This window comes from Ambystoma mexicanum, chromosome 10 (genome assembly GCF_040938575.1).
Source record: "Ambystoma mexicanum isolate Mex_15411 chromosome 10, UKY_AmexF1_1, whole genome shotgun sequence".
NCBI classification, from domain to species: domain Eukaryota; kingdom Metazoa; phylum Chordata; class Amphibia; order Caudata; family Ambystomatidae; genus Ambystoma; species Ambystoma mexicanum.
The window spans coordinates 868,267,885-868,292,983 of NC_090932.1; the positions used below are offsets into that span (position 1 = coordinate 868,267,885).

At 41.8% G+C, this 25,099-nt stretch overlaps 1 protein-coding gene across 9 annotated transcripts in view; it reads right to left on the reverse strand.

Annotated features, from left to right (window-relative positions):
• TMEM44 (transmembrane protein 44) overlaps window positions 1–25,099 on the reverse strand; it is a 450,231-nt gene that overhangs the window by 239,180 nt on the left and 185,952 nt on the right. For all 9 annotated transcript variants that reach the window (XM_069618578.1, XM_069618573.1, XM_069618574.1 and 6 more), the window contains exon 4: window positions 23,916–24,079. In XM_069618578.1, coding sequence (XP_069474679.1) covers window positions 23,916–24,079 — 164 coding nt within the window. The remainder of the gene's footprint in view (window positions 1–23,915; window positions 24,080–25,099) is intronic.

Genomic DNA, 25,099 nt, shown 5'->3' on the forward strand with positions numbered 1-25,099 from the left:
AAAAGGCCCGTTTCACATGAAAAGCAGGATTTGCAAACACTGACACCAATATGGTTTTGTTTGTGGGTTTGAAGTTTGAAAGCAAGACATGAGAAAAATGTACCCCTGCTAACAAAGAGATGTCAGGGAAAGACTTGGTGTGTGTTAAACAAGATGTAATGTATATTATGCTTCACATGCAAAATACAGACAATAAGTCTCAGGAGGATAGCTCAGGGGCAACATATTCGCCTAGGAAGCAAGACGACACAGAGCACCACAGGTTCGATCCCCAGGTCCACGCTTCGAAACCTTGGGGTATTAAGCGCGTTATAAATAACCTAACATATCATAAGTGAAAAGAAAAACTTTGCTTCCATGGGTCACATGAAGATTTTGTTTTGGCCCTAGGCAGACCCTTTTGGCTTGTTGTTGAGCAGACTGCGCAAATAGCTTCTCCCCTACTGAAAGCCTGGCTTACATCCCAGCTGTTTACAACTGCAATAAAGTGTGGCCTGCTAATAGGTGTTGAAAACAAACTTTCTCCAGACTGAGTGTCTCTGAAAGCTCATTTCTGTGCAGGGCAAATGGCATGGCAAATGCATAACTGAAATGTAGGGAGGAGTTGTAAAAATAACGGCTGCAATCAAGGCTGAACTCTGAAAAAATACATAAAAATAGAAACTTTCCAGATCGAAATCGTGGTCCCCTTCATAGAACAGGACAGGATGCCAGATATCTGCATTGGGGTATCTCTTTTGTTGGCCGGTGCATTCCGGGTATTTATGATCTGCAGCTTACACCTCAAACAACAAAGAGTCTAATAAAACAAGTTAAAAATCTCTGGTCGCAGGCTGACCCGGAGTGGCAAATGGCCTGGAGACCAGAGAGCTACAATTTGAATTTCCAGGCGATTTTGTTGAAATAAAAATTCATCCAGCTGCACTGAACAAGTCCAGAATTTGAGAATTGGTGTGTTGGTGGAGGGTAAAATTAGGAATGTGGGGAGTAAATTACAGGTTCCTAACTATTATGCTTTTTGTAAAAATGGGAGCAAATTGTCAAACGGCCATGAAACAAGGTACAGACCCAGCTGTTTTATTCAATTACCCATGATTAGCTGAATCACAAAATATATACATTATGGCAGTTACTAATAGCTAGTAAATTACTAGTAAAGTACTAGTAAATCACAACATTTTTGACACATAACTAGATTTTTCTCAAACGTTGACATGAAAACAAAAGGGGAATTGCCATATGGCGGACCCAGACTACTAAACCAATCCTTAGAGAGAGGCTGGAGTTGGGAGGAGCGAGAAGGGCGTCTAAGGGTGCACTAAAAAATCTAAAACATTAAGATGGAAACTCAAAGAGACTAAGGTTGAAAATGTTGAAGAATTTGTTTATTTGGTCTTTCCTATTAAAACAAAACAGGAAATGAAATATTATAAAACCTATATAACAGCCAAAACCTGGAAAAAGTTGCTATGTACCCGGCATTATATAATTCACCATGGGAGGACATAATATACAGGGACTTACTGAAATATATCGCATTGCAATAATACCTGGAATCATGTATGCGCTGGAAGTACTACCCTACAGGCGAATAAAATGGCCCAACCGTTTTGAAGGAAAAATACTGCAGACAGTAATGAATCTCCCAAAATCCATACCGGTTGAGGCTCTAAGGTTAGAGTTTGGGGTAAAGAGACTAAGATCATCATGGCAAACACAAACAGTATTACTATATGCAAAATTTCATCAAACTTTAAATCCAAATCACTTATTTAAATTAATAGGTGAGGCCTACGAAATGGAAAATAAGAATGATTTTCTGCAGGATTTGAAAAATACTACTGAAATATACTTGGAAGAAATAGGCCTCGATATAACAATTGAAATTGATCCAAACTTCGAAAAGAAACTTAAAATAAAGGCAAAACTAGGGGACAAAATAAGAAACATTGATATCCAACATCCTAAACAAAGTTATAAGGAGTTTTCTCATCTAAATTTTCCAATATACAAACCAAGTATTTATTTAAATAACTTTTGCTCCCTATACTTAAAACGTTTTACACTCTGAGGTTCAATATCTTACCTACAAGAGAATATTACGCCAACTGGAATAAATCCCAGCACATTGATAATATCTGTCAATTATGTCAAATGGAAATCGAGAACAGCAGACATATATTGACGGCTTGTGTGGCCCTAAAAGACTGATTATAAAGGCTATGTTAATAAAATAACTTGTCTAGAACACGTTATTGGAGACCAATTCTGGTCTGCACTTGTAAGAGCAAAATCTGGTGTACTTTCAGCGGCAGCCTGGGGAATATTTCAGGAGGCAAAAAAGAGACTTGTAAAATGTCCAGTTGAAATAGAAGTATAATATTTCAAGGCTTTTGATAGTAATGTATATTAATAGATAGGCACTTGTACTTGTATTTTGTATGGATATTAGATAAATTATGTGATGATGTGTTGTATTTTGTTAAAAACTGTTAAAGGTTTTTTAAAAATGTACTGTGGCACAATACATTTGAAGAAAAAAAAGAAAAAGAAGAGTGTCGGTCAATCCTGGTTGCGGGATTTCTTGCAGTTAACAGCCCAAAACTGAAATCAATATATAGTGCACCCACTTTATATACCAGTCATCACTGGTATATAAAGTGGGTGCACTATGAGAAAAGAACAGACCTGCTGAAAATTACCATCTGACAGCCGCAAGGAAACACCAAAGGAGATAGCGGAGATTGCATCTGGGTGAAGCTGGCTATTGCTGGGGAAGCTTAAAAAAGCTGACTGGGCCCTATGGTGAAGAGCTGGGGGCCATCCTTGAGAGTGGAATGACCAGACTCCTGCTCTGTCCTCCAAGAGGGTCCTGAAATTCAGCTGGCTTTCCTGAACTTTAAACAGGTTTGAAATGTAAGTAGAATTGCACCATTTGAAACCAAAAGGTGGGGGAGTCTGCTTGCCTTAAATCCTTTCCCGTTATGGGGGGGAAGGGACGGGATGGCACAACTGTGTAGATCCTTAGCCTATTTATCTAATAATATTAATTTAATTAATTTCTCTTGGCAGAACACCACAGGGAGATTTTGTTAAAATGTGAAATTAACAAAGCTCATTCGCAGTGTGCGCTGAAAACTATACACTGCAATTTAATTGGGTAATCCTATTGGTCCAGGCTCCCTAACACAGGCCTTCAAGTGGACAGGTGTCTGAAATCCAAAATTCTCAAATCATCTTCATTTTTTCTGTTGAGTTTCCCCGTAACAGGCCTATAAGTGGAGTGGGTGGGGGGTCTAAAATCCAAAATTCTTAAATCATCCACATTTTTCTGTCTTACTTCCCCAACACAGTCCAAAGTGAAGGGGGTCTGAAGAACAAATTGTTGAATAACCCTGTGTTTATTTTAAAGCAAAAGCGTGGCTGAAAAAATACATTTGTACCGATTTGTAAACCCAGCTGCTAGTCTTTTAATCGCGCAAGAAAATCGAAATTGCACATTATTGCATATGTAATTGATTTAGTTCATTTACCAGTTTGATTATTTCTTGAAGTGAAATCTATAAAAAAGTAAAGAATTGGGGTTTGTGTTTTTACCAACTAACTTGTGCAAGTTATTTGTGTAACAAGTAGTTTAATTGTGAGCCATGAAGAAGGTGGTGTGTGTGTCGTTTTAGTGTGATCTCCCTTTTTTATAATTCAAATAAATACAAATATATTTCCTGCACTCTGGCCTGGTTCTTCGCTCATTGGTAACTCAGGGGAAAGGATCCCAGAGGCATTATAAAAGTCTGAAATAGGGTCGAGTACAGAACTGACATTAAACAGTTTATTGTGTGACAACGGCTTAGGGAGGGAAGGAACTCACCGTGTTGAGGGTGCTCTCAAAAAACAAAACGTTACAACTTTACCCCAATATTTTTTTTGTAATCCTGTATGGGATCACAGTATATTGATCTTCAACATTATAGATGTGAATTAATTTTGCAGCCTGTTGACATTTTCTGCACATACATTGTATGTAAAGAAAAATATGGGATCCCATTGGTATGCCATAGTTTTCCCCAGTTCTAAATAGAGGTTATTTGGAGATTCCCCCATCCTTGCAAGATTCTACTGAGAAATGTCTGCAGTCATATGCAGTGGCCTAACACGTCACGTCCCCTATTTCTGCATACTGTGGCATGAGCCTGCATTTGTAAAGTGGCTGTGTGTATGCTACAGAAAGCTTGGTACCAGTACTACCAGGCTTGCATAGCACCAACCGACTAGATCAGTTATTCTCGGAGGCAGAGCAGCGCAGAAGCATTTTACATAATGACTTCTGAGAATGCTTGCTTGTAACGGCTGCTATAGGTGCAATATAAGCAGGGTTTTCAATGCAAGCTTCTGCATAACTTCTCTACAATCAGGTGTTCCGCAGTCACTATTTATTTTTACCTCTGAGACAAACGTGGGAATTCTTGCCTTTTGAACTGTATGTAAAGGTGAGTGACAGTACTTTCTAAATTAACAAGCTGAATTAGCATTGGCAGAGAGGATAGTTTTGACTTTGGGATAGGCATTGGGAAGTGCGTCTGCCAGAAACAAGGGACTGAGGTACACAGATGTAAACAAGAGCAGTGAGGGGTGAGGAAAAGATGGGGAGAGAAGCAAATACAGAGGGGTGAAAAGTGAAAAAAGGGGCAACGACGTGCAATGGTCAGAGGAGGGATGGTGAGTAGTGAGGGAAACGGAGGTAGTGGGATGGCCAAGGAGGGTGTGAGTAGATCCCACAGGTGAGGTCCTCAGATGTAGAGGCTGAGAGAGGGAGGGCGGTCACTGCACAGAGGGATGGACAAAAATCACTGTTTGAACTTATCATAGCGGTTCAACAAATTGTACCAAACTCCATATGCCAGCAACTGGATCCAATACAAACCCTATGTAAATAGTCACATTGAATTTTTACCACTTAACCCAGCCTTGAATAGTAGAAAAAAAAACACCTGAGACCACAGAGGATGGTTACAGCAGGGTAGCATATGACATGTGGCTCCATGAGAGATTAAGTAGCTCATGCCAATGGAACTTCCAGTTGGCATCTGGTTTCTACTGGATCCAGTTGTGAAAAATGGGTTTTGAGACAATGGAATAGGTTTAACACGTACTAAACAATGGAAAGTCTCCCGATTAAAATAAACATATATGTGAACAACAGAATTGAGTAGAAACCATTCTGAAATAGTCACATGCATGTACACTAGGAAGCTCGTTCTTCAGATGAAAACCATCACACAGCAGAGTTAGATTACAGCGGTGATGGTACATGGCAAGTACTTCTATCAGCTTCTACTAAATACCAGCTATCCCATCGTTTTAGGCTTTGTGGCTAAGAGTATCCAGTTAAAATCGGAGATACTTGCAGGACTTGGTCCAATGAAATCTTAGTGAATCAGACCCAAGGTGTTCACAGAGATGGGCCTTTACTCCCAAACTTTTCCTCTTCTGAACCTTTACTCAGGTCAGGACAGAAATCTTCCTAGGCAAATAACATCTTGCCATGCACATGCCAACAGTTAATCTGCTTTCTTACATTAATAGGCAATAAATACAAACTCATTTAAGATTCTCCATCCAGCCCAATAAAAAAGGTTGCGTAAACATTTACGAACAGCTTATAAATGCATCATGGCTGCCTTGCCAACGTACATTTCTATGTATAATGAAATATCAACGCACACTGAAACGGCAAATGGGTCTCGTTACAAAATGTGATTTGCCCAACAAATATTGTGCCATTTATAAAACAGGACAAATGTGCGTGGACAACTTTTATGTGCGCCTGCAAGTTGCAAAAGGTGTTGTGGATTTAAAGCTACACCCATGCACTCTACCAACAGACCACCCTTTAAAATGTGCAAAAGAGATTTCTGGCCATAGGCTGGGCTCCTCATCAGTGTGCCACCGTTTAAAAATAGGGTGCCCTGCCAAAGGAACAAACATGGTATTCTAACATTCAAGGAGGTCACGGGCAGCACCTTTCAAGATTCACTTGCATCTTTTTATATCAGAAACAATTCTGGTATATCCACTGATTCAGTAGGGTAAAACTGCTTGGAAGTTGAGGTTTCTAAAATGTACACATGTTCCTCATGTATTTCCAATCATACAGCACACAGCCACTTGGTACATCCAAGTTCCTCACTAAAAACTAAATATTTAATGGAGGAATGTTATTTTATTTTAACGTTTCAACTTCATTACACACGTTAAAAAATGAAAATCTCTTGTTTTCACAATCATGGGAAGCTTAGACGATAAGTCACATTTCCGGCAGACATCAAAATGGCTCCATCAAATGTAAAACTTGTATTTGTGTTAGGAATCCAGTCATTAAATGTTACTATGACCACAACAGACACTTCACTGCCGGTTTCCACATTTTAATATACAGATAAAGCAGATAATGTATAGATAACACACAATGGCTAGAAAGACAGTTCCTTGTATTGCTAAGAGCAAGAGGATTTGACCACAAAAAAAATAGACCACTCTGATCCCAGAATGTCAGATCAAAAGGGTTTATTTTGCAAGAAAAATGTGCCAGAAGAATGGGGCATAAAGAAGTGGTCTGCTCCGTTAGGCTATCCAGATGTTTTTAACAAGTACCGCCAGCCCTAGCCAGTACAGCCAATGACGAGATAATGGAAATTTCAGCTCAAAACCTCTGGAGAGACCAAGGACAAGATTATGGGGACATCAAAGAAAACATTGGCGAGAAAATGTCCTTAAGGCAGTGATCCAAATGAGGTCGGGAGCGGTGTTCCACTACTTTTCTTTTTTTCTTTTCACCATTCCTCTACTTTTTACGATCATATTCACCATGCTATATAGACGATTTGTCTAGTCAAGTCCCTGTGCAAGTGTAAAGTTGTAATGGGAGCCTTAGTTACTAGTCACTTAGACTATTGCAATGCCCGGGCCGCAACACCTTGTCACATTTTACACCATGCTTCTGCCTACCCTCTCCCCTGCTGAGACTACAGTTCCACTACTTTTTTCGGTACATTTCTACCACGGCCTTAAGGGCTGAAGTCACTCCGTTTTTCCCTCTTTAATCTGGTTCCACCAGCAGGCTTTTAAAATAAGGCCATTCACAGTCTTTGGCATTTTAAATGGGGTTTATTTGATGAGTGGTATCTCTGGAGGCTGTCCTGTCAAATAACTTCAAGGTGTCACTATTCTTGGCAGACATTTCCGCCCACCTCGGATTTGTGGGGCTGTTGGGTTGTGGATTGCGTTATCATGCTTTGATGATGCTGGACCAGACCACTCTGGACCGAGGTATGGCCAAGCTTTGTCCCTCCGATGCCTCTGGCAGACTGCCACAGTCACTGCCAGAAGTGGGATGCTAGGATTCCTACCAGGCTCCGCTCCCTTCTCCTGGTCTCTCTCGCTGCATCACCGCTCCTCAGCGGTCTTACGCTTGTTCTTTTCCTACTTGACAACACGCAATGCTCTAACCCTCTTCTCCCCATCTTAGCTCTCCTGCGCCTCTTTACACTCTGCTCATCAGTCTTTTCTGTTGCCTCCTCCTTTCCCTCAAAATGGCTTCTTATCCTCCCTCCTTCACAAACTCAATTTCTTTGACAACTCCTTTCTACCCTCATATCCACCCTCTCCATCTCCTCTCTTCCCCTCATCTCAAACTCCCTTGCCGTAAAACCCTCTGTCTTTCCGGATTGGCCTCTTTCCCTCCTCCTTGCTTTTCTCCTCCACTTCCTCTCCACACTGATTCGCCAGTTATCTGTCACTGAACCACCAAGCTCTAAATCCCACAAACCCTGATGCACAGGATGAGCCTTAAAAGTTATGCAAACCCTACCTTGGGGCTCGCAACAGAGGAATTAGGTCCATCTGCCCTTTGTCTCTGTAAAGTGCTCATTTCAATTTGATATCACATCAGATCCAGCTTTGGGTCTGTGTCTGTGCAGAACCACAGCCTGAGCTCTCATTAGGGCAGTCTGACATTTTGGGACTTTGTTCAGTATTGCTTCTTCAGTCCTGTAGACCTGTTGCCCCAAGAGTACCTGTGGTGGGGGTGCACTGCTACTATCCCATACTGGCATCTGCAAGGCTCCTGGCTCACACGTATGGGCCTGCATGGCGCCAGTAGCTGGGCATCTGGCAAACCATCAGAGGAAACTTCTTTAAGCTTCTGCAGAGACCCATTTTTCTTAGTCCCTGAGCGAGACCTGTGAATGTCACTCTCCCAGCACAATCCTTATGGAAAGGTCATATTTTCCAGGATACAGTGAACACAGAGGGTGACGGTCACAGAGATGAACAGGACACCTTGCCTGGCACATTAGGGACATTACCATTCTGGGACGAATGGCAGTGTCTCAGACAGAGGGAGAGATATTTGGTTAGTATAGGTACAGGCATTGTATTAGGGCTAGTCGACCCCCTGTATCAGCTCTGTCTTGTAATGGTTTCCTTTAGTTCAGCCCAGTGGCTATTCAAGTGGAATTATGGTGAGCTCTTCTCCTACAAGGTTTATCTCCCACATGGGGTCTGCCTTCCCATTTAAGCTATTGGCTCCGATAAACAGCGAGATCTAGGAGCCCCTCGCTCTTGTATGGTGGTCCAGCATTATGGGGCATCTTGCCCCTCGAGGGTCTGAGGGTCCTGTGCTATGGTCACCTGGGGTTCATTTGATGAGTGGTACTCAGGAGGCTGGTGATGGCATGTAGCATCCTCGGTCTCTCACCTCCAGGACTTCATGGAGCAGGTAGTAGCACATTAGTCCTAAGTGCCATTGTGAATCATACCAGCATAGGTCTTTAACCTCGATAGGGGTTGTTGGAGGGTAGGGGGTAAACGATTAATAATGCAAAGAAGTCAGAATGTAGTGATCCATTCATTGTTTCCATCAACATCTCCAGTGATGGAGGACATCATAGTGCTCAGTGAGGTTTCCAAGAAGGGCCATAGTTATCAGGGTCTGGGAAGAATACTGATAGCACCATTGTAAAAGGCTCTTAAGCCCCGCAGAACATGACCTATGTCATATATCTATACCAAATCAGCCAATTTGTGTTGATGAAAGGTAAGCGATGTAGTTTATGTCTCAATCTCCTTTGTATCTATTCCAGAATGCTCACAGGCCCGGCTCCAGGAATTTGCATCTGGATGGGCCAGATTAGTGATCACAGGGGCCCAATTTCCATTGGGTGCGAGTGTAGGAGCACCCTATACACATTCAGACAGATTTCTTATAACTCTGATCCAGCAGAAAATGTCTTCTCGTTTACGAAAAAATCCATTTGCACCCTTCAATTGGTTTTCTCTAGTCTGCTTTAGAAGGTGAAGAAGCCTAGATTTAAATCCAGGTTGTTGGACTAGGGGCATAACACTTACCCATTAAACTACTTGAATGTCTGATCAGGATGCTTGTAAGGATTGCACTCAGTGGCCGATTTAAGGCAAATGGCTTCAGGCGCAAGATTGGCAGAGCACCCTGGTTAGGCTGGCCATGGGGGTGGAAGTAGTTCATGTCTGTCACCAAGTGCGATAAATGTTCCATGTTTTTAACTGTTTTTACTGATGAAGTGGGTTGCCCAGGATCACTAAATCTGTTCAAGTGGGAAATCCGCTCTCCACCTCTATCCACTCACCCCTTCCAAAATCACAAGCTCTACAGTACCCATTCCAAAGTCTTCTGCTCTCCTCTTCCATCCGCTCTCTTGTTCCCTTCTGTAAACTCCCACACGACTTTGACCTTCCATTCGCTACTCACTTCAGCTTCCATCCACACACCCACCTCCATAAGGAAAACTATTTTTAAAGCATGAAAACTATAAACTGTATACTGCAGACACCTGAACAAGAGCCAATAAGTGAATCCCAATTAATTATGCCCCAAGAACAAAAGTTATGCATCTTCTTTCAACATAATTCAATAAATGAGCTATAAAAACAGTACAGAGACAAAGAGAAGCAAGCAAAATAGGGTGGCAACATCAATTTACCCATCTTCCCTTACCTTCCTATCTGCTCTCCCCTTTCGATTCCATCCACTGCTCCTTCACCTTTCACCCTGAGACAACTTCGATCAGCTCCCCCTGACCACCATTCCCAACTACCACCACTCCCTCCTACCACCACTATGCCTTCCTGGCATGGCTGGAGAGAAAAGAGGATGATGCCTCCTCATCCTTCTGACTGAGGAATCAAGCTCCCAGTACTTATTCAATCTCAGGTGGTGTGTGTCTGTGGTCAAAGTGTACGAAAAGAAGTAGTGGAACTATGTTCTCTGCTGGCCTGAACCCACTCCCCCCAAACCCTATCACAATGCCCCCTCCCACTCGCAAGACAAGCCCCATACCTGGGTACCTCCTATCCTCTATTCCACCCCCACCACTGTGTGAAGGCTTAAAGAAGCACATTGAAAGTAAATGCAAAAGACATGTGAAGTGACTCCCCATTACCTTTATTGATTGCCCCCACAACATACAGTGTTAAACACCCTCCCCTTTCTAATCAACCATCATTTGCACATCTTAAGGGGAATGCTAAAGACTAAAGCCACCCCTCCCGCCTACCCATTAACTCCATGTACAGCTGTGCCTGCAGTATTTACGTGTTCAGTTGCTTAAATGAAAATGAAACATTCTGATTGCTTTGGGAGCGGGGCTATGATGGGGGTTGGTAATGGACTTTGTCCCAAGCATGCTACTGAAAAAATAACAGCAACCCAGCTACCCAGCAGTTTCAAGATAGCGCACCATGATGTGAGGCTGGAGCTGATCCAGCAGGTTCCAGGCTCGAATCCCCAGTCGGGCGAACGCAAAAAAACAAACAAGCCAATTATTTAAGGGAGCATAGTTTCAACTTATTCCTACATTTTTATTTTAAAACAAATCCATTCCGGAACAGTTTCTTTTTAAAATAAAGGTATAGAAACAATAAAACTTAATTTAATAAAGTAGAGGAGCACCGTTCCCAACTGGTCCTACCTACTTCGACCACTGCTGTACACTCAATAATGCCTCCCTGAACACTGTGGCTACTCCCAGCAGGCCACAGAGGAGGGGCTTGTGATCCTGCCATCTTGTTGTGAAAGACAGACACCCCTCCAGAATACTAAAGCAAGGAATAGGAAAATGTATTTCCTACAAAATTACATTTTCAAGCAAAGAATTGTATCATTGTTGCATTTTACAGCTCATTTTAATTGCGGGAGTGCTAGCACGCAGGAGAGAGAGCCAGGGCAGGGGGTGCTGGATCAGAAGGCAGATGGTGCAGGTTGAGGGGTTTCTGGCCTCCTGGAATAACTCCAGGTGTGGCGTGGCAGGGGTGAGGAAGCCAATGTGTCATTGTCTGGTACGTATTGTTTATAATATGCAATTGTCCATGATGACTTCTTGTGTGACATGTTTGTGTGTGTGTGTGTGTGTGTGTGTGTGTGTGTTTTTTTAACAGATTTTATTTCAAACGGAATCACTACTAGGGGCACCCGACTTTGGCAGGTAATTAAGCATTTGAGCATAGCCTTAAATGTAGGTACTTGACCACGCATCTTCCCAGCTCAAGTAGTTGCAAATATGTTGCAGTTTGATTTTGCATACATAAAATGATACTCAAGGTTACTTCAAAAAATGCACAAGTGACATGATAAATCAACAAGACAATGTATACATCACTGTAAGAACGTGTTGATTTTGTTTTGAATCCTAAATTGCATGGAGGGGACCACTCCTGTTTGCATATGTTTGCAAAAGGGCCCCTCCATGCAATTCTAATTGTTTCCACCAAAAGTCAATATTAGAAGACAGGCAAAATTCCCTTTGTTCTTCCCTTTTTCATTACATGTCAGGAAAAGTGTAAAACCCTCCCAAAATTAACGATTGTTAAAGCCATCTACAAAAGATTACTTTTTAATCTGCCTGCTTTTACCAGGTGTAAAAGTCAGGCGGTTTCCATAGGAATCCATTGGTTTTCAGCCAGTATAGAAATCCACTCTGCTCTCTAATTTCACCTGCGAAATCAGACAAAATAATGCAGCTCATACAAAGTGGCAATACATGCTTTTAGCGCCACGTTTTCCACTCCGTTTCACTTGGAAAATGATCCCCCTATGATTGTAGCTTTATTTTCCCTATCATGAATAGAAGACTACAAAGTTTCAGCATGCAAATTAATGAGAACATACAACAAATCTCATACAGACACAAAGTGAAATTGGATTCATGACAAGGTCATTGTTTCACACAGCTAGTTATGTACCCCATAATTTCCAATCACACAACAATCGCACTTAAATAGCTTATTAAAACCTTACATAATTTAAAGAAAAAAGTGCCACAGCAATGGTCACTGCCAGTTACCTTTTCCCATCTCTAATTTCTTCCCCTCGTAAATAATCTGCTGCTGAGACACATTAAACAATAAGACCTCAGTGGCAGGGTCTGTGCAGTCTTGGCTGTTTGTCTTTCAGGGTAGAGAGGAACAGCGGCAGGCTGCCATGGGCATTTGACCCTTGTCCGACAGTGCAATCCACCTCTGATTGCACTCTTCAGGTAATATTTACATTCTGCTTTTTAGGTTTAAAAGATGTGCCCCTTTTATACTTTACCAGCAACATTATAGGAAACTCACATCTTGTTTTATTTTCCAGGTATTGATGATGATTCTTCTTCTGAGAGGCAAATGTTTATTGGGGGATGGGAACAATCTTCCATTCCTCCACCTTCTGCCCCAGGTCACTGGTGGGATCCCACAGTAAATGTCTATTAACGGTACTGCTTAAACCGCCAGCACCCGGCACAATATGCTCTAAGCACAACCCACAATAAACATGATGTATTCTGTTTGCATTAAAACTCTGGTAATTGTTACTCAAACCGTATGAGACTATGAATTCAGTACTTATAAATTCGGATCATGAAAGGTTCTGGCTGGCAGGCTAGGCTTCCACACAGACAAAGATATTTTCTATTATGGGCAGAACCCCACTGGTAAATACACATGAGAAGACAATCTGAAACTGGGTCATACTTGTCATCCGAGCCTTGACATGTTCAGGCAGGGCCTTGCTAGGCTAACAGTAAGGTGCAGCTTTATTCACTAGGCATAGCAAGCAAGGTACCCACATCTGGGCATATACACGTTCACTTACTGAAACCAGTGGTCGAAGTGAGCGGGAACAGTTGGGAGCGGTGCTCCTCTACTTTTTTTTTTAAATAAAAGATTTACTGTTCCTATACTTTTATTTTAAAAAGAAACCGTTTCGTTTTAAAATAAAAGTGTAGGAAGAAGTTGAAACTTGCACTTTCAGTCCACTACACTGAACATTCCCTTAAACAGCAGGTGCATGTGTTTGCGGTGTTGTATTGTGTGTGGGAGGGGGCGTGGTGATGGGGTTTGTGGAGATTGGGTGCAGGCCAGCAGGAAACATAGTTCCACTATTTCTTTCCGTACACTTCGACCAGTCTGAAACCACATGCATGGGAAAAGCCAACAGCTTGACCCTTTCCGTAGGCATGGGATAGGGATTTGCCAGGCACTGCCAGAAGGGTACCAGTCGACCCTAAAGTGGGAACCTATGGAAACTGGTGTGAGTACCTGGGCATATGGTGGCACTGCCTGGCAAATGTCTGTCTAATATCTATGCACAAGCCAAAACTGTTAGCTTTGCGATAGCTTGTTTTAGGCAGGACTCCACTGCAAGGAACAGATGCACAACATACATATTGCTTATAAATGAAGACTACAGACGCACATTGTTAGATTTTTTATTAGACCATTTGCAGAGGCATTTAAGTCATTAAACACGGACAGGAATGCATAGGTATAAAACTGGCAGGCGCTATACAGCACAAAGGTTGGTGTTACTTTGCGATAGAGCTTGCTCAATGAGTTCCCAGGAGGGTATGCTTAGATCGGCAGGTAGTTGGGCGGGAATGCCATAGGGATGAACATGGCAATGGGTAGTCAATGGGTTTGTAAATGACCCAACACACCCATAGGCTGTGTGTCCCACCTCACCTCACATCCCATCTCCATCGTATCTGTGTTCCAATGCAAGCCTTCTGGCTTACACCCAACAGTCTGAACTAAAAATGTATGGGTGTAAGTCTCTGAATCAATCATAAGCACTGGGATTGCTTTGGTCAGCCTTCCAGGCCATCGTTTGCAAATCAGCCTTCGCCCTGCCACTAATGTGAGCAATTCTGCCCAAACTGCTAGACAACAAGACCTAAAGATGCCTATGGTGGCTTGTGTTCCGGCTCAGAGGGGACATGGGCTAGCAATTGAGATTGAACTGACCGTTGGGTGGGAGAAACAAGACTCATTTGCCAATGGCTTGTCCCCTTCTGTAATGGCACAGACATGCCAAAGGATTATGGCATGGAAGGCTGCCCAGAACAATGACAGTGCTAATGTTCAATGCAAAGCCTTGCATCTATCACTTTTTGATTTTCCTAAACACTCACCTACAGAATTAGTTTGTTCCTATTACCAAAATTATTTTTTCACTTATACTCAGTTAGTAAATGCAGCATAATAAACACCTTAAATGTAATGTGTAAGGACCCTCAGTCAGTTAATGCTACTGCTGCAGAAATCTGTGTGCAAGCAACATCACCTGTCATTTATTATTTAATGCAGTTAACCATTTTATTAAGTATGATGGGAATAACTGGTATAGTCCCACAAAAATTAAACATACTTTAATTTACAAAAAACAACTTTAAGTTTCAGAAAATAGCTACCTTGTAACTGAAATGTTGGAAATGTGGGTAGGATAAGCAGTGCATTTGTGGAAGTGCGTTTTGTAAGTGCTGATCACACACCCGACCAGGACCGCTTCAACAAAAGGCTTTGAAGAAGAAAAAGCCCATGGTATGATATATTCAATGGACATACACAGACATTTCCCTTCTCAGTCAACCATTTATATTTAGTACTTATTTGCACTACATAAAGTGTAATTCATCCATATTCTCGTTATTTCCAGGTAATTGTATGCTGGCCCCGCCCCCTTTCCCAGCAACACCTAACAATCAGGAGCACACACGCACGCAGTTGTGGAAGTGCGTTTTGCACGTGCTGATCGCGTGCAGTGGCCCTGGTTGAGTACTGTGCGCTATTACCATCAGCAACCCCACAGCGAGAACATGATGCTCTGAGTCGCTGGATATGTGCATGTGTACGAGATTGTGCACGAGTACGGATGCAAATGCCTGTGATTAGTATCTAGTATCAAGTACGCTGCTTATGGCCTCTCTGGCCTAGCGTGAAGACTCGCTCAGCTTTCAGTGTGTTTCTCACGCGGATGTTGTATTTGCCGCAGTGCTCGCTTTTACGTTTCTTACGGCATATACTGAAAGTCGCACTAGGTGTTTTCAGAGCCTTGTTCATGGTATAACGGACACGGAACATTTACATGCAATGGTGTTCCTGAATGAATAACTTCATGAATAACTTTAGATTCACAGTCGTAGGCTTTAACGAGCCGATCTACTGCAGCAGGCTCTACCCTGCAGTAACTTTAGGTGCTTTAAAAGTGTTCTTTGGATATTATAGCCATCCATATTGTGTTCCATCAGCGTGAAATGTAAGTTTGGAAATTAGTTACAATCTATCTTTTCTCTTTTCCGACATTTCGCTAGCGGACCATTCTGTACATTTCCAGTTGTACTTTCTGCAACTAAGTGATTGTGACTGCTGTGTGCCATAGCCAATTAACCTATTGGGAGAGATTACTGGGTCTTCCAAGTATACTCTTTCCCCCTTTATATTGTGGTAACATTAGAGAACAGTGATTGGGTTATCCCACCAAAAATATTATATAGAGGATGGAAGTAGAAATACTAGCTGATAACAACACTGATACTAACAATGTAGAATTTATGAACACCTACACACACGGACCCTCTATTGGAGAAATTAGTCTAAGCCCCAGCATACGCTCTAGGCACACCTGTCACCATAAAGTCATTTTCCATGCTAACCCAGTAATCAATACCAAGAAGCTAACTTCCTTCTTCCCAAAAAAGAACCTATTAAGTCAAATTGAAGAAGAGAAGGCTACGCAGGAGATTGTCTCTGAACTGAATTTATTCCTGAGCGGTTTAGGGACAAAATTTATTGAGGATGTGATTCTAAAAAATAGCAATGATACTTCACTCACCAAAGAGATTCACCCAATTGATAAGTCAATTGAAACTTCTTCTCGAGTGGGAACATTAAGTGACCAATGCGACATACAGGATCCTAAATGTCACAGAGAATGTGTGGAGAATATATCCAATTTAAATAGAGGGGATACACTTGACCATGTCAAAGAGGTAGAAAATAAACCTGAAATTCCATTGGCCCGGCGCCCCGCGATAGTCGAAACTATGATACATATTGAGGGGATCAGCTGCCTCATCGATCTTAATGAACACATTGATCGACCCTCTATGCATGACGAGGTGGATTATCTTGGGAATGAAATTGACACCTCACCAACCCCATGTGTTATGCCGATTGATCCACAAACATTTTTTGAAAGATTATTAATTGCCACTGAAGACCCTGTGAGCTTAATGACTAAAGATAAAGGATGTAATAAAGATGGATCCCATCTGGCATCTGATCTTTGCACTCTTTCAGAGCCTGTGATAATACAACCCAATGAAGAAATGTTAGCATCTGTGTTGTCAGAATATAGCGGAACTAGTTTTGTCTTCAAATGAAATGTTCCTCGCATTTGAGTGCCTACTAACAGCGCTAGTAAATACTTGTAGCAAACTTGAAAATAAACTTGACATCCAGTCAGTACTCTTGCATAAGTGTATAAACAAAAGTCGGAAAACAATGCGAGATCAGAGTACTAATACCGATCTTATTGCTAATGTCATGAGCACCGATGTTATTTTTCAGGCTGATAAACCTACACAGATAGCTATGAGTCTGCCCCTCAAAGGCTCCAAGACATCTAAAATACCTACCATCCCACAAATTGTATCTAGTAGAAAAAAAAACAATTGTGTCACAGGCCTTCATGCATCCACGACGGATTAAAGCTATAAAAAAATACCTGCAGCGTAAACATGAAGAATATACCAGGGAACATGACTGAATCAATTGGATCTGTACCCAATGATACAAACAAATAATAAGGAAAACGTCAAGGGAAGGACTACTGACCCCCTTGGTGATATATCAGTAGCTATAATAACTCCTAATGTACCTCAGATTCCAGACATTACCTCCTCGAGTGCCATAATGCCGAATGACAGAGTTCACCCTTCCACAAATAAATGGGAAAATCCTCCAGACAAACCAAAATGTGTCTGCAGATATATTAGGACAAATGAAACGGACAGGCCTATGGCCTTCAATCTAACCTAAATCTCCCCTTGTTCTAAATATAGAGGCAGCTAAAAAATAAAATGGATTACTTCAGATGTAAATTTCCCCCTGTAAAACAGGGCGGCAGTCCTAAGAATGAAATATTCGTAGAATTAAATATTCTATCATCGGACTGCGAGTGATAAGAACAGATGACATCAGAATTGTGGACCAAATGGAACACACTTCTACAAGCATTTCTAATATATGGTTCTAATCTGAAGCCACACTGGAATACATCCTAAAATATGAGACTGAATTATATAATCGACTGGGTCTTACATGCAGTATAGTAGACATCTAGCCAGAAAAAATCAGAACGTATACCACAACTAAGAATGATGATGATAATGCCCAGGGTAATGGGAGGATCAAAGATATGACAACAGTCAAAATATGTCCCAAAGTACCAACTCCCAACTCAGAAATTAATAAAGCTACACAACCACAGACTATTAACACAACACAGCGCACCACACATGAGATGAAATGTCCAACTGGAGTTGATGTTGGTATGCCCAACGACAATGCAGTGATGAATAGAGAAGAAGGAGATTGGCAATGGTTGCCACTAGCCTTAAAAAACACCTCTATCTGTGTTGAGTCAATAACATCGACATATTGTATTCTTGGAATACCCGGGGGTTCGCACATTTGTTTGGAGAAAATGGTCTGTGGATTAATATGGAACTATTCAGTATAATTGTGTTGCAAGAAACATGGTTAGTAGAGAATCTTTTAGACGGGCGGGTGACACTGCAAAAAGAGGCAACAAAAGGCTGCCATGGCTGCCCGGAGGGTGGCTTGCTGACACCAGTTTGCCTGTCATGGTCAGTAATTGAAATTCCCCTTGAATCACCTTTGGTGCTGGTTGGGAGATTATATAGACCCAGTTTAGCCCTCATCATTATAAAAAATTAATATGCTGTCCGTAGGAAATGTAATTGCAAAATATCAAAATAAATGTCCAATATATGTCATGGGAGATTTGAACTGAAATATGAATCCACTAGTAGCAGATATACAAGTTAACTCTCGTTCTAGTCCAAATAATCAACTCAAGACAACAAGAGCTGTTAGTCAATGATCGGAAACGTTTTCTATGTGTGAATTGATCTGCCTTAATGGGCTTTATCCTGGGGATGAGCAGAGAGCATTCACACGAGTAAGCGGGAATAGCGCCTCTACTCTCGTCTATGTGTTTGTAAACAGTACCGGACTTCAATGGGTTCTGGACATAGGGTTAGTGGCCAGTGAGGAAAGCAATCACTTACCTCTGTGTGTGTTGCTCAAAACTATGTGCAAGCCAAACAAGGAGATTACATACGATAAGTGTAGCAACATATTTCTGAACAATGGAGGCAACTGTATCCAATGGCATCCAGCAAACTTAGCCAAGGGTAAAGTCGCCACTGAACAACTAATCCCAGGGTTTGTTGAGCTGTGTCAAGGTGCAGCGAATAGTGGAAAAAAGATGAGTGAGGCCTTCTCGGCTATGATAGAACTGATTAAGAACACAGTGGCCTCCAAACAGGTCTATAAAACACCACAGGAACACACAAATAAAGTATCAAATAGACAAAGTGATTTTGATCCCAAGATCAATCTTGCCAAAAAACAGCTCTGTGCCACTATTTCTACTTTGCTCTCCTCCACCGCATGGATCTATGGTGCTGTTGAGGTAAATAAAAAAATTTAAAGAAGCTAAAATGCTATATAGACAATGGCTGCAACAACACAAAAAAAGCTGTGAAAATGAGCGATGGCTAACTATGGCCCACTTAGCAACGACCAATAACACGGTAGCCATATAGCAAACAATAAGAGCTAGCAAAAAGAGTGATGCCCCCATTACCTGTGTCCCTGAAGAAATATGGGTTGAACACATAATGAACACTTTAGGTCCAGGTGACGAAGATAAGACAGTAAGGGCAATCTCTGGCACCGTTTGGATATGTAATGCAACTACTTCAGACATAAGAGAAATCATCAAAAAGTTAAACAGCTCACAAGCATGTGGCCCTGATGGGATAACTAATGGTATATTGAAGATGTCAGCTCTGATATGGGCAGCAGCATTATGGCTGCTCTGCATGGAAATCAGAAGTCTGGACCTGTCCCACCAGGATGGAGGGAGAGCCACATTCTGCCTGTTTATAAGAAGGGCCAGCGGAGCAATCCTCAGGATATGCCTGAAAAGTCTTTGTACGAATACTCCTAGCTGAACTAGATACTTGGATAAATGAAAATGATATCTTAAGCAAGTATCAAACTGGCTTTAGACCGAAATCCAGGGCATCTCACAACATACTCGCATTAGTCTCCTCAGTTGAATATGCCTGGTTATGTAGAGATATGCCTTTATGGACTTCAGTGCCGCTTTGGACACAGTCATAAGAAACAATCTTTGGTGGAAATTAATGGCATGGAAGACCCCTTTGGGCCTTTTGAGGATGCTAATGCTCCTCCACTCTGAGATCAGTGTGAAAGTATGTCTGAATGCTGTTGGCCAACTCTCTGTATCCATTCCTACTGGCAGAGGGGTAAAGCAGGGAAGTATTGTTGCTGCCACACTATTCAACTTGTACCTGGCTGACCTTGCAATGTCCTTCCAATCAAGTAGGTTATGTCCTATTAAAGTGGATACACAGCGTATAAGTTTGCTGGGATACAGAGATGAATTGTTGCTATTGGATTACACACCCAAGGGGCTCGAAAGCTTGATTTATGGTCTTGGTGATTTTGTCAGAGAATGGCCTCCGAGTCAACATTAAAAAAAAGAGTAAGATAATGGTATTCAGGGGTAATGGCAAAAAAATTGTGAATATAAATTGGTCATTAGATGTGAAAAAAACTTGAACGTGTATACTCTGACAACTATGTAGGCCTCTTAGTAGATGAGAAACTCATTTGGAAGATGCATTGGGAGAAAACCAAGTTGAAATGTTGGAGCCTGGTTGGGGCAGTAAGCGCATTTATTGGAAGAATGGCAGGTTCTCAGTGACAACAGTCTTACTCCTGTATTCAATTAAAATAGTACCTGTCCTTACTTATGGAAAAGAGATATGGGGCATGGTTTTCTACGAGAGCTAAAAAGATTTAAAGCAAAAAATGTTACAAAGTTTGTTCCGTATGCCGCAATCTGTACCTGTGCAATTTGTTTTTATCTCGGGTTCGATGTAAGCTGTGTTTCCTCTATTCTTTTCAATGGATCGTTTGTGTGTGCATTAGATTTAATGACATTGAACAACAGTACAATTATGGTTGACTCTGACTAAATGTTCTTGGGTTTAGACAATTATGTACAGATCGGTGTAGAATATTTGCCTTTTTCAATAAATGGAAAGGTGGATGTGATCTTGTCACATCTGCGATTAACATTAAGCAGATAAAATATTGGCTGAAAAAGCAAATCACATCATTTGACAGGGACAATGATGTGGTACAACTATCCAGTAAGTCTAACAGTGGACGCTTTATTCAGTATATACATTTTCGAATAGAAAGCCCTCCCAAATACATCACAGCACTTCCAGAGTCGTGGGTGATAAGACAATCCCTTTTTTTTTAAAGTTTAATCAATGTGAGGTCTTAGAGGTTGAAGGTGCAAGGAAAGGCATAGCACGCACTGAGCGGCATTGCCGGCTGTGTGGAGAAAACACAACTGAATCATTAGAGCACATCTTGACAAGATGCGAAAGCCTTGTTCATATTAGAAATTGAATATTGAAATCTTACAGTAAATGTTTTATATGTAAGGAACCTCTACTGTTGTGGCAAATGTTCATGGATGGCAATGATCAGAATTGTATTTATTTTATGGTCAAATTTTACTTGAAATGGGTTGAGATGTTTGCACTATATGAACTGTGAACAGATAGCGATTCTAATTGACATTCTGATCTTAATGACTACTTGTTTTAGTGAAAGTTTACGGAATTGATATTATTTTAACTTTATGTTTTATCTGTGTCTTTTATGTATGTATGCATTTTATGTATGTATTTTATATATTGTTAACATTGTTTTAATATTGTATATACAAAGCCTATATATGATGTATGTACATTAATACATTGAAATTGAAGTTAAAAACTAAAGCAACACAGGATCTTGCTAGATAGTTGTAGACAGAGTGCTTGAGCAATTTTGCTACCCCATTAGGGGTGTGACTGGCCCTCCATCTCCTTGTTATTTGTGTTTTCATGGCTGTGGGGCATAAATCGGTGTCCTGGGTAAGCAATAAAAGTCTGGCCAGGCCACCTGCAGTTCAGCGCCTCAGAACGCTAATCGCACTCAAGTTGCTGACGCATGTTTAGAGTGAAATCCCCTTTGTTCAGGGTGGGACTTGTGCAAAAATCCATCCAGACATCAATAAGAAAAGTGGCCCACAATCATACAATACATTCTTACTATCCAGAATAGACTGAATACTATACAATGGGGTGTGTTTGGTCAAATATATTGCAAATAATGCATTTGAAAACAAATTTGCTTAATAGCATAGGTTTAAACAAGTGTATTAACATATAAAACAGGTCTATTGTGCCCCGAAAAAGTGGTCAATTCTGGCAAAAAAGTGGCCTATCCTAGAATCATGGCTGGCACTTCAAGCATTGCCCTATTGCCCTATAGGTCAGTTAAAGACTGCCCATGCCTGACCCACCTCCACCTCCCATTCCAGTGGTTTTTAACACCCCTGGCAAGGGCTCCTTTCTGGAGGGGCAAGCGGGCGGCCTTGGGGGGGCCTGGCCCCCCTGCTGGTGCGGGGCCTGCAATGCTGGCAAATGGATGGCCCATTGAAAATAAGCCAAGAACTTGGTCAGCCCATTCACACAGATGATGCTGAAGTCACCTCAACTTAGTAGTAACATGCAATGTGTGAGGTAATTTCTGTATACAGGCAGACTGGACATTGAACATGGTTACCAACAATGTTTGTCTTCTTGTTATCGCACATGAAGTAACAACTGCTTCCAATGTTTGCGCTCAGATGAGACCTTTGCGGTTGTTTAAGATGATCTACTTCACCAGCTTCGCACGTCACTGGTTGCTTCGCTCGCATTGGTCATGACTGCTCTTTAACTTCTGGAAAATCTTTGCCCATGTGGAGAGCACTAGGGCACACAGAAATTCCTTTGCCTGGTGCAACTCCCCCCGTACACCACTGATGTAGAACACTCTGTAGCCATGAGCTCAAACTATGGTTCAGCAGATCATTTCAGCAAATTTAGTTTCCCCCAGTACTCTGAAGTGGCCAAAATGGAATGGGCCTCATTATGACTCTGTCGGTAGCTGGCGGGCTGAAAGGCACCTGCTCGCAGAACTTGTAGTTTGCCGGTCCGGAAACAACGGTACCGGCAAGCTTACCGGTACCGTTGTTTCCAGACCGGCAAACTCACAATGAGGCCCAATGTCTCTGGGCAATTGAAAACACAGAAACAAGCCAAATCGAGTTGTACAATGATCCTCGTCCCACCCCCCCATGCCCCCAAGTTTCCAGTTACACTCTGCTCCAGTCCAAAACCTCTCCACTTAGAAATCACTGCAATCTGCCAGGCGAATCAATTGTTCACAATTCCCAGAATGCATAAGGATCTTAAAGGTCTACCCAGGACTGGAGCACTGTGCTCCTGGTGACCCAAGCTCATCCATTAACCCTCACCTCCCACTCTATGATCCAATGATAGTCCATCTCCTCCTTCATTCTCCGATTCTGCCTCCTCTTTGCTAGCATGCATGCCACATGCTCTCTTTTCCCCCTCTCTACTGGCTCTCAAACTCTTCTGGATGCTCCGAAAAGCAAAAGGACTATGCCACAAAATAAAAACTCTGAAAACAAATTGAAGCCAAGTTTAAGGCTACCAATGAGGGTCATTACAACAACAGACCTTCAATAAATTAGACCAATTTGGGAATTTTCTCTTTGGTTAAGACACACATGAAAAGTGCAACAAAACATTAAGAAGCATTGAGTGACATTTTAGGCAATAGTGTTTTTACAAATGGCATTCTTTCATCATTGCCCTCAAATCATCCTCCAGACAAAAGCCTTGAAACTCCAAACTCAATTATTTGAGGAAGAGGGGAATTATTGCAGGACATGGCCTTTCTAGCTTCGGTATAAAAATGTTTAAAATAATATGCAAGAACGCTGAGGCAGTTTCACAGCTCTTCGGTTCTGACAGATGTAGAAGAAGGCTGGAATCCAGCCTGTGTCCCAGAAGCTTCATCATTGCTGATGATTTTTTCACAGTGATATCCACTCGTTGAGCGTTTGTTAGACGGACACTAGACACACAGGTCTGTGGTTTCACCAAACGAGCATGTATTTTGCAAGGCACTTGGTCAAAGTGTGCTTGCATTAATATTACAAGAACAGTTTAAACAAGTTCATGACAAGGTGGTTTCCATTGCCCCTGCATACATCAACGAAGGAGACAGAGCGACCGCCTCCATAGCCACATACAAAGTAGGACCAAAAGCACATGGGATATCAGGCAATTCTTGAAACAAAACAGTACCTGAAGAACTGTTCCCAGGAGCCTCCTCTGCGGCCCATGGTAGTCCCCTGAAGAAGGCAGAGCTCCAGCTGCCAGAATGTAGCCCCCAGTGCCCGCGGAGAGTGACAGGAACAGGGCAAACAAGCTGGTCCTATACTTTCTCTTCTGTCTGGAATGGCGCCGGCCTGCAAAAGACACAGACTATTGTGAGCACCCAAAGAAACATGCTCAATGAAATGAAGGCAATCTTCAGAAGACAGATATCTTCTATGACCCCAAATCATGTTATGCACCGAATCCTGTTATTCAAGTAAGATGGGTGAATTATACTTAAAGAGTTACATATTCATATGAAGATTTAGAAGTTACCAAAAATCAATGGTGGACAAACAATATTCCTAATGCGCGCCATCGGGCGAGACGACTCGGCCATTTGCAGAGGTCCACCCAGTACATTCTTTTCTGTTTGAGATCCATTTACTCGGCCTTCATGTTGGAAACAACTCGAGTCTATTTTAGCCTAAATAGAAAGGAATGAGCGTCTTATTCAGATTGCCTTAGCAACCTGAAGACTTGAAATTCAGGATTTGGGTAGAATATATACAGTAATGCCCTTTTGTAAAGTGCACTAATCCAATGATCCTCAAGAGCATGAAGCCCGCTTTCCTACACCGGGGGCATAGCTTGAGGGACCTTTTACAGACTCCAGAAACCACACCGCTGGTAGAACATTCTGTGCTGCATATAGTAGTCACTATCAATGAGGGGCATCTCGGCTACTGTTGCTGCAGATATGGAAGTCCAAGCCATCTCGTCCACTCGCTCAATATCTTGCATTTTCACCCTCTTACAGATACCCTTGTTGATCTGCATACTTTGGCAAAAAGTGAGGCTGTATTTCGTTTTTTCTTTCCGGTTACTGCTGATCTGGCTCCCTAGTATGTGGGAACCAGAGCAGTGAACTACTGTATTCCACTTCAGATCTAACACTCTACATATTCTTACTGAAATATATTGCAAAGTCATTCTATGTAGTCTAGTTATTAATTAATAAGGGGTTTAGAAGTAATTTGTGGGTTCCGGGTGCGCTGTCAATCTGTATGATAATTCATTTAGGGAATTGCTCTTAGCTGAATGAATAACAGGGGTACCCTCATTAGAATTTGTAGCTAAATTTAGTTTACTTTTATGAAATACCTTGCTGG